The sequence below is a fragment of the Lycorma delicatula genome, chromosome 2 (genome assembly GCF_047948215.1).
Source record: "Lycorma delicatula isolate Av1 chromosome 2, ASM4794821v1, whole genome shotgun sequence".
Classification (NCBI taxonomy): domain Eukaryota; kingdom Metazoa; phylum Arthropoda; class Insecta; order Hemiptera; family Fulgoridae; genus Lycorma; species Lycorma delicatula.
This window is the reverse complement of record NC_134456.1, coordinates 191,681,182-191,699,592: the sequence shown is the minus strand read 5'-3', so window position 1 is coordinate 191,699,592 and position 18,411 is coordinate 191,681,182. Positions and strand designations below refer to the sequence as shown.

The 18,411-nt window shown below is 30.1% G+C and overlaps 1 protein-coding gene across 1 annotated transcript; it reads left to right on the top strand.

Moving 5' to 3' along the window:
• The first annotated feature begins 748 nt into the window (after positions 1 to 748).
• LOC142320018 (aquaporin AQPcic-like) lies at positions 749 to 17,382 on the top strand. The gene is made up of 5 exons (XM_075357699.1): positions 749 to 937; positions 5,284 to 5,446; positions 9,872 to 9,954; positions 15,244 to 15,324; positions 17,224 to 17,382. Exons 1-5 carry the CDS (start codon positions 749 to 751, stop codon positions 17,380 to 17,382), a joined length of 675 nt encoding a protein of 224 aa, XP_075213814.1.
• The last annotated feature ends 1,029 nt before the right edge of the window (positions 17,383 to 18,411 follow it).

Below are 18,411 nucleotides of genomic sequence, written 5' to 3'. Positions count from 1 at the left end.
AACTGTTCAATAATATTACAGTGATTACACTCACCAACTCGTATAATCAACATTCTGTAAATTCCGATAAAAAAAAATCGAGAAACATTTTTTTATCGGAATTCGGCGTAGGCCTAAGTACTTAGTATAGCAACCCCGTGAGGTATGCAGTACAAAATTATACCTAAGCCATCAAGCTAAATTATGTAGCTAAAGGAATCCATTTTGAGACGGGGAGGTAAGATATTCATAATTAAACAAGTTAATCATGTCTAAATACTGGGAACGATACCGGGAGTCATGCATATATGGAGAGAAATCATGTTGTGCCTATATTCATTCCTTTCCATATTTTCTTGGAAGGACGTACGAGGTATAAAAATGGCGATGGACACTTTTTGACCCAGTTGAAAAAGACTTACGTTACAGACTATGTTTGGCATTAGATGTAATTTCGTGTAATTTTGTATGCTTTGTGTTAATTCAACGAATGACGATAAAAAACACATCTTTTGCAAATTACTTTTTTGATCAGTTAATATATAAACTAACACATTTTTTTCTTCATATTTCCAGGTACATTGTGGTTTCCTCGTTAAAAATATTTACTTAGTTTAACTTCTAGTAAAAGCTATAATGAAAATTTATTCCTTAATCTGAATACTGATAAGGTTATGCTAATCCATGCACCACATTTGCCTGGCTTGTTATTTTTTTATTGATTAGCTCCTAAGTTGTGAAATCTTCACATAAAATTTTATTTGTAGATATGTCATTGGACTGCAGTAAAGAACGCTTTATTGGCCTTCCTCCGCTAAAAACACTCATTGCAGCATGCTTAGCAGAACTAATTGGAACCTTATTTCTTGAGTTTTTGGGATGTTTGAGTTTGCAGAAAGGATTTACGCTGCTGCAGGTTGCAATTGCATGGGGTTTCATTGTTAACAGTATAGTTCAGGTAATCTTGAATTAATAAATGTATCTCGCTCAGCTGTATGTAGAAATTCGATTAATGGAAAATAGTAATTATTACCTACTATTTATTAACAGTAATATCAGTAATTAGCGGTAACCTAATAACAGAGTAACCTTTGTCGTAAAAATATATATATTAATCATACATAGTAGTTAATGAAAAACCAAGTGTGAATAATAATAATAATGATTGATTGATTATGATCAATTGATCAATGGTGGTGATGATGATGTGATGTGATTGTGATTGTGATGGTTGTGATGATGACGCCGACGGCAATTTATAATATTAATTAAAATACAGTATAATAATAATAATGATAATAACATTTGGTTAGGGAACGATTTGAACCCCTACAACTTAATTCTTTTAAATTAGGTTTAGTAAACTTTAAAATTAAACATTATTTATAATTAACGTAAATAATATTAGTTGACCTAGCAATTTAATTTTTAAGCGTTGCAAATTATATTAGTTATTGTGTATTGTTATTATTATTATTGTAAAGGCTATTATTGGAAATGTTTTGACCATTAATTCCAACATTAACTATTTAAACTTTGTTATAAGATTTAATTCTGAAGATAATAAAAAATAGTTTTATCTCGTTTTATTACTACCGCGATTTTTCCGTATTTGCAATCGTAAAATTCTGTATTAAAATCATTATCTTCCTATTTAAAAAATGTAATATAACGGATTCAAGATGGTGGAGAAAAGTTTCAAACGCACCATAAAGCAGTAATTTTGTAAATATTAGATCCGCGCTTGTTTCTACCTCCTAGTAATCTCAGTTTTGAAATATGTAGCTGATTCCATTCTTTAATATCAGTCACCTATATATTTTTAAAAAATTTTGAAGTTGATTAATCTTGCTCACACCCGCAGTTGTGTGACAGTGCAACTGAACGTAAGTCATTCAGTCAGACTCCAACGGAGGTGGCCTTACTAACGGAGTCTAAATTTTATGAGTTATTTTTTTTATATAATCGGCTATACAGAGTTATCATAAAATAATGGTGCGGTTTTGAACATGGTTTAAATTGAAACAGAATTACTTACAGTTTGTTTTTTATTTTTCAAATTTGTCGTCTCAAACATTTTTTTACATAATTAATAAATTTCAATATGTGCGCCCTTAGTCACTCGACAAATGTCCAAACGATACTCAACTTCTCTCCAAACATAAGTTAACATTTCTTCGTTAATGGTTGCATTAATCTGTTTTTTAAGTGGTTTAGGTCGCGAATTTTTTGTGTATAAACAACGCTTTTGATGTACCCCCACAAGAAAATATCGCAAGGTGTCAGGTCTGGACTCCTTGGAGGCCAAAGTATGGATCCTTGCCGGCCTATCCATCGATCTCCAAATTTTTCGTTCAAAGCGTCCGTGATCAATGCATTGAAATGCGGGGGAGCACCATCTTGTTGGAAATGAACTTGATGAATGTTTTCGAGTTCATCCGGCTGAGGAAAGCAATAATTGGTTAACATGTCAAGATACACAACTCCATTTAATTGTTTTTTCAGCAAAGAAGAAAGACCCTATTCCACGATTTTTCATCACACCACACCAAACATTAACTTCAGGCGAATCGCGTTGTTTCTCAATAATTGCGTGTGGGTTTTCAGAGCCCCCATATTCGTGAATTGTGTCTGTTAACGCATCCATTCACATGGAATGTAGCTTCGCCTGTAAAAATTATCATCTAAAAATGATTCGTTTTCACTTATTCTGTCCAACATTTCAACAGCGAAATTGTAACGTTTTACACCATCATCGGGTTTCAATTCCTGCAGTATCTGGATTTTATAAGCGTGTAATTTCAGTTTTTTATGTACAACTTTGTGAACTGTTGATTTTGGAATACCTAATTCATCAACGCTTCGCCGGGTTTGGACTTCCCAGGACTTCTAATTGCCGATTGTCTAATTAGATCAACCGTTTCGCCTGGTACACTTGGTCTGCCGGTTGATTTCTGTTCCTTAACCGATCCAGTTTCTTCGTATTGTTTGAACCAATGTGTTATGTTATTTTTGTGTGGGGATCTCTTCCGAATTCAGTCGAAACGCACGTTGAACTAAAATTACGGATTTTAATTCAGCCATCAATAAAACACACTTTGCTTTGTCTTTATCCGAGAACATAGTAACTCATTAAACTCACCGCAACAACAATACAAGAACTGACATTGTGGTTACAACTGCTGATAAACAAACTTTTGGGTTGGAGGCTTTCAGGGATACCACTATAACATCTAGAAATTTCCCTATAATCATCCTATGAATTAGTGAAACAGCACCATTCTTTTATGATAACTCTGTATAATCAATTTTTTTTTCGTTTACATTTTATTCACAATAATAAATTGCAAATATATTATGACAACATTTTTTCACAATATTAAGGAATTGGGTATTCGACTATTTTATATTAAATATACGATATTTTAGCCAAAAACTCTGATGTGGACACCAACCATAAGACTTCCTTTACGCTTATTAAATTACTTATACACATTTTTTTTTTTTTTAATGGGAAGTACATTTAATTTTATTTATAACTTCTGATATTTTTTCATTTTTTGGTGTTATTGATTTATTATTCATCATATACATTTTTGTTCAATCAGAGGTTAATAATTATTAATAAATCAATATATTTAAATTAAAAAAAAAGTTAAAAAAAGGAAGTGAATCTGATTCGAACCGATGTGCCTTCCCTTGTAAGATCCAAATATTTCTTTAATTAAATTTTATTTCGGTATAACTCTGGAACCATCTGAAGTATACATCTGTATACTTAGATGTATAGTTGAAAAGCTCTCAATGAGGGCTTATAACTGCAGTTTAGAAAATGTCCAAGTTTTTTTGGATTTTGGTTTTTTGGACACTTTTGTTTCTGTCGATTGCAATCAGAAGGGATATGCACAACTAGATGTTACAACAGACCTAAATCCAAAATTTCAACATCCTATGGTTAATCGTTTTTGAGTTATGCGAGATACGTACATACGTACTTACAAACGTCACGCCGAAACTAGTCAAAATGGATTCAGGGATGGTCAAAATGGATATTTCCGTTGAAATCTGAAAACCGACATTTTTCGCTATTACAATACTTGCTTGTATTTTAAAAACTAAACAGTTTTTAAAATTACGAAGCATAAATTAAAAATATATTAATATTTCTATATACTGAAGTTTTAATTTAAGTGAAGAACGCTAATACAGGCATGCCTAATATATTTTCTTTGTCGTAACATCTTAAATTAAAGATATGTATAAACATATAAGCATTTTAAGAAATTCTATAAACACATAACATATTTGTATATAATATTTAGAAGTTTAACAGTAAACTACATTACCGATGTTTTGCATTAATAACAAAATGCATACTTACGTACGCGCAACAACAAAAACAAAAGAAAAGCAGAGTTTGCTTTTCTTTTCGAGGACACACCCAGATTTCACACACATTATGAGAACTAATGTCTATCGTGCATTAGTAATTAATCTGGAAAAAATCTTAACTGTAGGTGAACTCAAGAGATGAATACTGAATTTGACTAAGGTTGGACAAACCACCAAAAAACCGAAACAAAACAATTTTCTACAGGATCAGTAAAAGGTATATAAAATGTGGTAAATACTCCATCAAAAGTAAGGAAGGGTGGTTTTTTTTTAAATTTACCCTTTGTTGATGTATTAGACAGGTAGAAATATACATCTATATTTAACAAAAAATTACTTTAAGAATATAAGAAGATAGGTCATCAAAGAGAATCTGTTAATAAAGGACGATGACCATCTTTGTCCTTTTTTTCATATCCATATTTTTCTTTAGGAAACTAAAAAAACAGTTTTTTTGGGGGGGTATCTCTTCTCTTCTAAGCATTTATGCTAAAAAATACCTTTTTTTTCTGTATTAATTTTTTCAATTTTTTTATCTTATTTCATTACCTTCTAGAATGTCGCTTTCCTTGTATTATTCTGATTTTTATTTCCTCTTTACATAATCCATTACACATATTCCTTACTAAATACGTGAACTTTGCTGAGTTGTACAGTTATTTTCGCCGTTAGAAATATTTAAAAAAATTAAATAATTTTAGATGGAAAATGAATACAATTACCTAAGGTCTCCTGGAATCCGAAATATGAATATTAGCGTATATTTTAATACACACTTATACCATGTAACCTCTGTTATATGGCAACGAAAAACTAATTTTGAAAGCTATTGTAATTAGAAAAATATGATAATGTAATTTAAATTTAATTCTATGATAAACTAGTCATTTAAATAAATATTTTGTATTTCAGTGTTTTGGACATATAAGTGGAGGGCAATTTAATCCTTCGGTTACGACTGCATGTATGGTACTTGGATCCGTTTCAGTTGTTCAAGGAATTTTGTATCTTATTTGCCAATTCATTGGCGGGTTTATTGGTTTTGTCCTTTTTAAGGTAATAAGGGATTTTGAAGGTAAGGAATTTTATTTTGCTTGAGGGTATAGCCACTTAAGCTTGAAGCTTGTGCGTGGGATATGTAGATGGAATTTTGTAGCCTATGAAAAATGTCATGTCTGACCGAGATTTTATTCTGGACCCTACCATTCCGACACGAAGATCGGCGTCATTTAATGATCCAAAAATAAATTTTTTGAAATGGATTTTTTTGTGTAAAATAATAGTACGCTTATTTACTCTAAGGTGTATACAGATATACATCAAAAGGATAGAGATCGATACATATTTATTATTTTAAGCGAATTATGTAGAAAAAATATTAAAATTTCTTTACGGATTTTAATACAAAGTTTATTTCAAATGACGAAACTAACCAGAAAAAAGTTCCTTCGGAACTTCCTTCTATATTATGAATTTCCCTCCGAAAATTCGTAATAATATAATTTATAATAAGACCGATTCATAATAAGATAATTCACAAAATACGACAGAAAGTTTTATAAAGTAGAGATTAAAAAACTTAGGAATTGAAAATGTTATACGAATTAAACGACACATCTGGACATTAGTCACTAGCATCTAAATTTACAAGGCACTGGTTGTGAGTCTACACAGAAGTACCCCATTTGAGAGTTTATACTTAACGCATACTTGGTGTCACCGTGCACAAATTTACTAAGCCACATCAGATTTAAATGAAATATAAATACATCTGTTCACTTTTGAAAACTTTTAGTACTTATGCAGTTTAATATTAGTATTACTTAATGATTGTAAGAACATATTTTAACTGCTACATAAATTATATTATTCTGCTAAGACTTTCTTTCCAGTAACTTCTAATTTTATTTGTATTGTCTCATCCCCAGAAGATTATAAAAACTGGAGTGAAGAAAGAATTTCTATAGTAGGGCTGTATTTCAGTTTTTGCGTTCATATTTCAGATGCTGAAAAGCGCTGTGTAATAAAATGTATTCAGCTGTGTTTTGTCGCTTAAAACTAATAATTTTCACTTCTTGCCCTCCTTTATGAAAACGTATTTTTAATGTTATGTCTTTTTGTCGTTCTAAAGAAGGAGGTATGCCTCGGAGTTAGTGTCACTCTTTAGGGAAATGAAAGTGCATTACTCATAATTACCGTGTAAGAAATGAAGATTAAAGTCGCTTAAAATTGTGAACAAATGTCGCCTAAATGTTCTGTGTCCAGATTAAAAATGTACATTAAAACGTACTAGCTTATGAACAAGAGGCTTCTTAATGAAGGTTAAAACTTGTTATGTTTAGTGCTTAAAATGACTTTCACAGAAAATGAAATATGCTTAAATACAAGTGGAGTTAAGGTAAACGCGTAGATACACAGGATATTCACGAAGACAAACCAACATTGTTTCTCTATTCTCATGAAGAATTGATTATTTTGAAGCTGATGAACGGCTGTACTAAATATATGGGCTAGAAAGGTCACTATACAAAGACAGGTCATTAATGCAGATTGTTACCATACAATCCTCTTAACGTTGCAGGTTTTTTTTTTTTAACTTCTCTACTCCCCTGGGCCGGACCGACTTGATGGTATTACGCCACCCAGGGGAGTGTCCGTTACTCTAATAGGCCCTCCCCACCTACCGGCTATATACCGGCATGGCAGGTCAGGCCTACCGGTTGGCTCTTTCGAGATTTTTTCCCCTTTTTTAACTTAGTTAAGAAAACTTAACAATCAACCCAAGGAGTCCTCAGCGGCTCATCGAAACCAGCACACCTCAGCATGCTGGCTCTCACCGCTGGGGCTGTCCACCCAAACTACAATCTAAAAACCCATATTCCTTTCATCTATAATTTTTTGTTTGACTGACCTTATGAACTCGTTGCAGGTTACTGGGAAGTATTTGACTATGGTTTCGTAAATGAGCCTACATGATCACCTTAATATTTTAAGTTTATTTAAATTTATAAACAAATTATTTATTAAATTTACAGAAGCTAAACGTTTTTGTATTTATTTTGGGTGTTTATCCAGTCTAGGAAATATTTGCCCACATAGAAGCTAAGTAAGTCACCGGGCATTTTATACTGTTTTTCGTTTTGCCTTCTAGTTGTTGCCCTCGTAGATTTAACTAACTCTAAGTATGAGCGCTTGTGTGCAGATATATGTTTATAAACATTTTACCAGATCTTCACCAACTATTTCTTTCGGAGAAATGCAAGATTACACAGACCGTCTATTTTCATGCAAAACACCTTTTTCTCTTAAAAACTCGATCCATCTTACTGTACAGTTCACGAAAAAAGTTAAATAAAGATAAGTCGATAAAGGTACTGCTAATATCTCAGTGAATATAACGGAAGGAAAATTTTAAAAGTAGAATAAAATATCTATTTTTATAGTATCAGTCTGCTTAAAATTTACCATCTTATAGTAAGATAAATAATTTCTTTCCAGAATAACTGAATTTAATTTTCCACTAAAACAGATGATGATCATTTTGAGGTGGTATAATAACGAACTGCAGAAAATGTAGCATAAATTAGCATAAAAGCGTTTCGCTTCATAACTGATCCTATTTAACAAAAAAGGCACTCTATCTATCTTCAATGTTATATTTGAATGAAATTGGAAAGTATGCATATATTTTGCTCATTTAAAAACAATCTGATTTCTGCACAGTTAACAAAATTAAAAAAAATAAGTGAATATAATTTAATATAATATTATGCTTATCAGTTAATTAATCGTATTTTTAAAACACGTTTTCAACTAGTACATGCATCATATAGATTTTTTTTATAAAAAAAAAAAAATTGTTTTATAAATGTTATAAGTAATTAATAAAAATTAAATTATTATTATTGTTAATAATAATTTCTGTAAAATTAATGTTTAAAAAATGATTCAATTATTCCAAGCTCCAAATAAAAAAACTAAGATCTGTTAGTTTTAGTTGCCCACGAAATAATAAGTTAAAATAGTTCTGATGTTATCAGTCACAATAGAATCAACAGTTGTTTCGACAATACAAATTTAACCTCCTACCAGAGCAGGGACTAAAAATGAGAGGGATAAAGGAAAATTCAAAATTTTTGTGAAGATGTTATATATGCCGAAGTACATGTTTTAATTAAATTTAGATATTCACTTCTCTCTAAGTGCAAGATATAAATTACTGTATTATGTATTTCCTGTATTCTACTGTACAAAAAATAATGATTATTAGGACTAATAATTACTAAATCACTTTTTAAACAAAATTAACTAAGCAGGAAATTCTTGTGCACATAAATAACGCGCTGACTGTCTCAGGTCTTTAAATCACTTTGTAATAATAATTGCCCTTGTTATAGTAATATAAAGAAGTCTAGTTCTTTGTCAAGGATGGTTAATGGTGTTGATGTAATTCTCATTAAGGTAAAAAGTAGTCTGCCGCAAGTTGCTGTGTCTGTAATATGATTACCATTATTAGTTACTCTACATTGGTGAAAGATTTGATTTTGTATGAGTCTAATACTACTACTGCTTTGGAAGATTATGGGATTCTCTGGCGGTATGTGATAATTGAACTAAGTACCTCATCGAGAAACTTCCACTAACTTTGATAATGCAAGCATTTCAAGAAAACATTTGAAAGATGGGTTCTTCCTGACTTTGAGGTTTAAGGGTCATGAGGTCTTTAGTTCCTTGTGTTTACTGCATTAGCACTGACTGTCATTACTCAGTCGATACACGAATCATCAGCAAGTATGCCATACCTTTTCAAATTCAGGGAAATTCATCATAGAATAAGGGACATAACATTTCTTAAATTGGATTTTAATGAGTAGGCTTTCCATAATGACAGATGTTTTGTGTAATTGAGGAGGTTCCAGAATGATGTTTTATCCCCTTATTCTAAAAGAGAGTAAAGAGAAAAAAGAAAAAATTTAGATAAGCATACTTATAGTCAATTTTCCACCTGGCTATAGCTCAACCAATTGTGAGGCGATTGCTTCATTTTCTATTCTCTTCAAAATGGCAGTCCAGAATGCATTCTTTGCATTCTTTGTTAACAAATCAGCAAGGGAAGTCCTTCCCAGTACTTTGGTAGATTAGTAAAACCATGCATTAGATGATACAGAACTCACAGTCGAGGATCAAGTTAGACAGCAAATTTGAAATAATGCTTTTGCTTAATCCACAATACGATTGAAGTTCAAACTGGTTCTAACTTAAATATTGATAAGATAAGTATACAATACTTAAATTAGATTACAACATTAATACAACATTAGGTTACTCCTTTTTATGCAGGTACTCTTAGGGAAGGAAGTGTACTTGAATTCATCAGTTATTGTAAATGATAGAAATTATGGATGTTGCTCGACTTTTCCAGCGCATGGGGTATCAGCAGTGCAAGCATTTTTTTTGGAGTTTTTGGGAACCATGTTCCTAATTTTTATTGTCTGTTCAGTTCATGATGATCGTACTTTGGCTCACAGAGATTCATTTTCAGTGAAAGCAGGTCTCCTCATTGCTTGTGTTGTTGTTGCTATCGTAAGTAAAATATGGTATATTTAACTATAATTACATAAAAAATTTAAAAAAGTTTTTTTTATGGGTGAAACCAGTAAATTACTTCTAAATTTATGGAGTTTAGTATTAAAAATAAGTCAATGTTAATATTGCACAGAAAAGTAACTTGATTTTGGTATATTATAAAAAGGCAATAAAAAATACATGATCATTTTATGGTGTTGAGGAGAAAGCAAAGATAGATATTTTTCAATCTTTCTAGTTTATATGTGTATAGGAGAGAAAATGATATGGATATTCAGCTAACTTAATTTTCTGACATTACTTGATGCTTCCTTAATTCATCTTTAAAATCAAGATATCTATTCCTCCTTGGTAAGTTAAGACTGTACTCATAAAGATGATTATAAATTATTACCACTCAGTAATTTTAGTCTGACCTTTGAAGTTCTTTCATTTAACAGTGCTGTGTTTATAATACAAAGCTGTGTTTTTGAATATCTTGAGAATCTCAAAATTTAAATAGGGAGAACTGTAATTCATCTGCAGAGTTATATCCTATGTCCTATTCCAGTGCAAATGAATATTCACACCCAGCCTAATTCTTACAGTTTCTATTTCAATACTGAGGATTACACAACTTAGTTCACGACTCTTAAAGACATTACTTACATGCAATTTTGCACAATCAAATTGAGTTTTGTACATATGAACAAAGTTCAGAATTTTAGCGTAATAGATATTAATATGTAGTAAAACATATAATAATTTTTTTAATTTAGGAAACTTTTGATGCACAATAAAATATTTTGCCTCTGAACACAATGAAAAATTTTATTCTTTGCAATCTATCTACCAAATTTTGTGTTAAACAACTTGAAGCCTATATGTAATACAGGGTTTTAAATAGTTCAATAATTTTAACAACCTATATATAATATACATTTTAAATTAAGGAGAGGTAATTGTAATTGCCCTATTGAAAATCTGGTGAAAACAAATTCCATTCATTAATATCCTACTCAGTTTCTTAAAACATTTGTATGAACTGATGGAGCAGAATGATCTTCTACATCAAATTTACAACAAACCTAATTATACTGCATAATCAGTATTGTAACCCTTGCATAGCCATCCTATCAACTGTTTCACAGGCTAAAAGTCTGATAATTAACTGATGTTCTGTCAAAAGACTGCAATTATTTCTCTTAAAATGTCATCGTGATGTAACAGGCAGACAGAAACTTAGAGAGATTGTTGTGAAAATTACTTTCCAGTTTCCTTGTATTTTCATAAATGTGTTAATTTCTTTAAATACAAACTGGAATTTCTTATTGTAGTGTTTGAATGATTAAAAGCCAAATATGAAATACTGGAAAAAGCGCCCCTACTACTATGTTTTCTTCTGTAACTTAGAAGTAATGTTCTTATATTAAATCATGAGATGTTTCTCTATTTTGTTGCATGAAAACCTGAGACATTGTTGCTGAAGTATGAGTAAAATAAATAACCGGGTGAGGATTGTGGTTACTGATCCTACTACTAAAAAATTATTGTTGATCAACTGGTTCAACACTCCGTACTTTGTAGAAACCACATGATTATAAAGTATAGTCACCTCATACTCATTCAGTTCAAAATCCACTCCACTACGAACTGATTTAGCTTTCAGTAATAAAAAGTTTACATTCGGTTTCACTATGAGTTTCTACAGTTTTTAGTTTTTTTACGTAGTTATTTTTTGGTTGAGGAAAAGAAATGAAATAATTTATGATGATATTCTGTAGAACATCAACATAAAATCAAAAAAGTCAGATGAGAATTTAAAAAAAGATAATATTTTTACATGGAGATGGTTGATTGAAATATGTGAGTAATTTTCTTTGAAGACTTCATTAATTTTATCCCAACAAATTCACAATTTTAGGTGGTTCCAAACAAAATATTTAAACTCTATTATTGATTATGTAATTCAATCATGTCAATAATACTGAGTGTAAGATTTTTAAGAAGTGTGCATGCAGTGTGGCACTGAGCACTTCTTGCTCAGAGAATTATATATTTTAAAACTGCATAGAGAAGAGGGTAAAGAAATAGAAGATGTTTGCTAGTGCTAAAGTTGTTTAAAATGTTAAAGTAAAATCTAGAATGTTATAAGAGGAAACAATTTCTTGATAAATTCAACTGGCTGGCCAGACAAACTTTGGGTTGGAAAGGTGCGATGAGCGTAAATATCAACATCTGAAAAACCAAGTGCAAGAGGCTTCTTAGAAACAATTAGGAGTGATGTACAACAAAAACAAATGACAAAAGCAAATGACTGTGCTGGTGGAATAAGGATCTTGTTAAGGTGATATGTGACAAGATGATCTCTATTACAAAAGATTATCAAATAAGGATCCTGAGGATAGTTAGGAGTACAGAGTATTATTATTTTTTTAAGAAAGACATCAAGAAAGGGAAAGATATTACAAATTTTTTTTAAACTTTCTTTTGTTCTTTCTTAAAAACCACTTGAGGGCTTGTAAGCAAATCAACAGTTTTCTTGTGAAAATGTGTTCTAGAGAACACACTTAAACATACTTAAAAATGAAAATCAGAGAGATTGATTGGGACCATTAGACTACATAAATGACAAATATACAATACAAATTTTTTAGTTAAGATCCTCCCAATGTACTTAATATTATACCGCAACTGATGTAGACTTGGAGACTTTGAAGAAATTAAGATCTGAAGAAGTGATTCACTGCTCTTGAAATAAATAAATAAATAAATAAGCTCCCAGGTGAAGGAGAAGTACTGATTAAGCTGATAAAGAATTCCCTTCCTGGGTAACAGATATTTAAGATGTCTTTTGAGCAGTGCATATGAGAAGGTGGTGGACATCTAAGTCCTATCTACGCAATTCATGTTCCATCTACGACAGTTTTATTGTATTACAAAGGATCAAAGTAATATTGAAGTATTAAGTTGAGTTTTATCTTCATGGAATAATAAGCAATATCTTATCTTTATTTTATCTGTTTTATCTTTATTAATAAGCAATTTATGAAGAAAAGTGGTGAACATGGAGCAGATTACAATAATTTTTATAGACCTTCAGACGTCTTTTGGTAACAACCCCTTAAACACCCCTTGTCTGGAAAACACTCCAGGATCTACGGTTTCATATTCTAAACGCAGTTGAAAAGCCTTTTGAGTGGGCGAAATCTTGCATTAACTAGGGGAACAGTTATTCTTGATTTTCCATAAAGGTGTACTTCAGGGATGCTGAAGTACATACCCCTTATCATCTCTGCTGTTTAAAATGTTCTTAAATTTATGCAGAGCGATATTCTCTACAATAAATTGATGTTTCAAGTGTCTAGTAAAAACTGTAGAAAGAGATTTTTCAATCTCAATAAATTGGTGTTTTTAATAATAAAAGACTTGTAGGAATTTATATAAGGGTATCATTGTCAAGTTTGCTGTGACTGACTTTTGCTATAATTTAACGGAAAGGTAACCTAAAAGACAGTAGTTCAATCTACTTTTTTCTCTAATTCTGTATCCCTACAGATTACTAGCGAGATTTTGGGCCAGTGTGAAGAATAAGAGCTCTTCTATCCGATCCCATTCAAACCATTAAAATTATTTTAAAATACTAGAAATAGCATAGATCAAATATTTAATCGATACAGATGAAAATTCCAGCCTATAAAAATTATTTCTAATAAGCAACGTGCCTAAAATTTCTGAATTTAATATATACTTCGCAGAATTTTATTTTGTAATCTGCATACAGATTACAAAATGATTAAATGATCAGTTCTCTGGTTTCTTTTTTGAAATTGTTGTTACTCTCGTATCATTAAAATATCAAAAAGTGTAATATAGAGCTTCTGAATATGTCACACACACGCATTTAAACCTTGCGTTTTCATCGTTCGGAATGTTACTAGAAAACTTCACCTGGGGTTCCGGGTCGTTCCTTAAGAAATACCCTCCTCTAATAAAGCAATTGGGTTGTAAACAGCAATTGGAATTATTTTTAAGTAGATATTAGACATGAATAACGTAGGCGATAAGTACGTATTCACACCAAATTCAATGATTTGATATTTGTAAGGATATTCGATAATCCGCTTAGTCGCAATGGTACATCTCATCCTGGTGAAATAACTTATTACCTCAAAATACTCTACTCGCTCGTACGCACGGACACACGTCCATATGATATTGTGTTAGTTGATGGTTGATGAATGATAATTTTATTGTGATAGTTTATGGTTAATGAATGATGATTTTTTATGATTGATTGACGGCGGCGGTGATATGGTGATTACCTTAAAATTGAAGAATATAGAAGCCAAAACAAAAAATAGCACAAAACCCATCTGTTTTACGTCTTTTTCTATACATTGAAATACTGATCACCAGTGTGCAAATATTAACTTTATAACGATAATATACTTTACAAAATATTTACTTTACATACGTAACGTAAAGTTTACTTTACATCGTAATTTACTTTACGATATTTTACTTTATAACAGATTATTATAGCTAAATAAAGAATTTATATAAAAATAAAACAAGATTAGAAAGGCTGAAAATCTGAATTTAAAATGTAATTGATAATGTATTTTAAATATAATTTAAAATATAATATAAAAATGATAATTTGGTTTGTTTAGACATTCAGATACAGTAGTAATATCTTAGAATAATAAGTGTATTAAAGAAAAATAATTTTTAACCAAAGGTTTAGTTCAAATGTCAAATTTGGAAATATTATTTTGAATTGTCTTGTAGAAAACTAGAAAAACAAAGTTGTCAATTTTACGAATTGAATTTATAAAACATATGATCAAATAAAACCTGAAAAGGTTGTAAATATTTCATGAAAATTTTTAAATATAACTATATATATTGCAAAAGAATTAAGTAAAACAAAAAAAAATGTTCTTAGAAAGCTAAAAAACGTCTTTTCCAAAAAAAAAAAAATAAAAAGAAAGCTATTGTTTGATAGGTCACTACGCCAATTCGATTACCTCGGTAAGCTAAATTCTTTTGTGGGTTTAAGGCAGATTTTCCCCTTAAGATAAATATTTTGTAAGTTGGATTCGAGTAAGCAAATAATTTTTATCATAAAATGATTAAATAGATTTAAAGTCTGAATCAGTTGGCGAAATTTAGCTCCTAATTATTTTATTTTTACAACTACGGTATTCAAATCTTAACTGCTTCATTTAAATTTTAAAGTAATCAATTTAACGTAATTATGTTTACTATTTCTGTTATCATAATTTAATTTTTATATTTCAGGGACCACTGACCGGAGCGAGTCTAAACTTTGCCAGAAGTCTTCCACCAGCTGTAATAAATCAAGTTTATGATTCTTTCTGGGTAAGTATAAAATATCTTAACCATTTCGTCAGTCGATATAGACATGATATAGACATGAACTGTGTGAATTATATGAAATTTATATTCTTTCTGAAATTCTTTTATAGAATTAATGTAAATAATGCTATTATTGTACGATAAAAATATAAATAAACTTAAAAATTCAACTATAAACTCACTGACTTGTAGACTATGGGTCAGTGGTTTCCAAACTTAAGAGTTGCGGAGCCCTTTTTCAATTAAAATTTTTCCATGGCACCCTACCATAAGTAAAAGTATGACTATTCGTAAGTAAGAGATAAAAATAACTGAAACCAGTGTATCTTCATTATTTTTTTTACTTTATTAATATTAAATTAATAATTATAAATACCTTGGTTCAATTAATTATGAAACTTTACAAGATTTCGTGGCGCCTCTGTGAAGAGGCCGCGGCGTACAGTTTGGGAATCACTGCTATTGGTAATTCCATAATTTACAGTTCGAAAATTAAAATTAGGTAATAATACATTTTTAAATTATTATTACGTAACAAGATAAATTACATAATCATTAATCTTTAACTAGAATTTCAGCATTTCCAACGAAAACGTAACTATATACATCAGGTGCACATTTTTTTAGCGAATTAAAAAAGTAGGACTATCTGAGGGTTTTGTGATTTGAAAATTAAGTTTTTAATACATTCAAACTAAAAGTTTGAATGTTTTGTGGTTTGGAAACATTTGGTCTAAAAAATATTTTTGGCCGGTGGGATTAAGTTTGAATTATTAACTGAAATAAAAATTAGAGATGTAATTGTGTAAATCAATGTCAAGATATAAATAAATGTTTATATTTCCTCTGGCCCAGTAATTAAGCAGTATTGTTTATATGTCTTTTGTATGTTAATTTAAAGATAAAGGATTTTATATTCTACTGTATACATTATTGTTACCTTTTGCTATAAACAAATTTTTAAAACAGTAGGCAGAATTTGATGCCGATTTTAATGGTGTTAAAATATGCTCAGAATGGCTGTATGATAAAATGAGATACACGGTGTGGTGTTTCATCAGGTTAATAGTGACGATTCATCAACGAAATCATCGGACGAGGTCATCAGGTCGATGTAGCTGATTTACAATTTATCTAAAACCTTTCGATTTTTATTTATACCTTCAATTTTAACTATCTCAAAAAATCCAGCGAACCAAAATTTTACAAACGCACAGAAATTCCTCAAAGTTTATTTTTATCTCGCCCCAAAAAATTTGTGAACAAAGTTATCACCACGATTTCCAATAATATGTCCTGCTCTTATAATCCCGGATAAAATATTAAAAATTTTTCTACTTTGTAGTATTTTATTCCTAGTCCTCTTTGTGAGGCTTAATATTAAGTAGCACTATAGAATCGCTGTTAACAGTATTCTTGAATAAAAATTTAATCATATTTAACGAACACCAAAAAAATAGCTTAATGTAAACCGAATAATCCAGATACAATCTATTTCCACTTACGGAGTACAGAAAAAATATTAATTTAAATTAATACCGTTTAAAGAAAGGTTGGTATTATTGGTCATATTTATGTATCATCTTTTGCCTCATTAAATGGTTAATACTTTATACTAATACTTACTGACATTTTCCTTCTGATCACTCTTAATTGATAAAATTGAAACGAAGATTTAATCAGCTAAAAAAAGTCATGGGACTATAAAATACAATCCATTAAACTATTAAAATAAATACATTTTCTATGATCATCGATTAATGGAATCTGATATCTTTGTAATCGCGAAAACACGGTAGTATAACTAACTGTTTTGGCTATAAAAAAAATATATTATCAGTATTGTTAAACTGCTTTATATTAGCTTATAAAGTGCTTAATTTAGATAATTTTATTTTTTAGGCCTACGTGTTCGGTCCGATACTGGCAGGAGTGGTAACACCAATAATATATGCAGCTCTTCTCAGAGAGCCTGCAAAAGAAGGAGTACCACAGGAAGCAATAAACAGCGTTATGAGTAAGTATAAATACATTTTAGTCAAACTTAAATCCAAAACTTAATTATTAAATCGTTGAGGATATTAGGATGGTCCCTGTTAAACCCTCTTAGGGCATTTAGGATTTACAGATACCAAATAATCAATAAAAATAATCAAATACTAAAAAAAAATTCTTTAAAAAATTTTCATATTGTTAATTTTTTAAAACGATTAAAAATCAAGTGTATTTACGAAATTAACATTTATTTCATTAATTTCATATCATACATCGGTCACATTTAACAGAATTTAATTAAATAAAAAACAATAATCGCAAATTTTAGAGGTATTCGTTAAGGACTTTTAATGCATTTCAAACTCCTCTATAATTTATCAAATTATAGAGTTAATAGAGTAAATATCAACAAACATACTCGTACAAATCTAAATGTTTTAATCTCCCGCCGTAATCAAATTAAAAACAATGAGTCTGATGTAATTGTTTTTGGGACAAAAACTGTACTAAAAAAAAAATATGCTAATACTGATAATATCAAACTGTTTAAAATATAATCTCGCAGTATAATATAATGTTTTTTATATAAGATACAGTTCTTTTGTACAAAAATAATAATAGAAAATAATTTTCTTTCTAAGAAGAAATCAAAATTTGCAGTGAAATTTGTATGACAAGTTTACCACTAGACCAACCTCGTCGTTGTAAATCGGCTGCTTTTGAAGTCGAAGTTTTCAGGTTCAAATCGTAATAAGGTAGTTGCTTTTATTCGGATTTGAATACTAAATCGTGGATACCGGTGTTCACTGGTGGTTGGGTTTCAATTAACCACATGTTTCAGGAATGGTCGGCCAGAGTTTGTTCAAATTACACCTTTACCGGTACAGTTAAATTACACTGATAAGTCGCTAATGACTTAAATTGTTGATGAAACTAAATAAAAGTATTAAAAATAAATAAAAAATTCACTACTTCTGAAAATAAAATATGATTTTATTTTGTTGTTGTATATGTATGCAAATTCATTATTAGTTTCATATAAAATGTTTACGGTAAGATGCATTTTTTTAATTATGAATAATTCATTCAAACAAG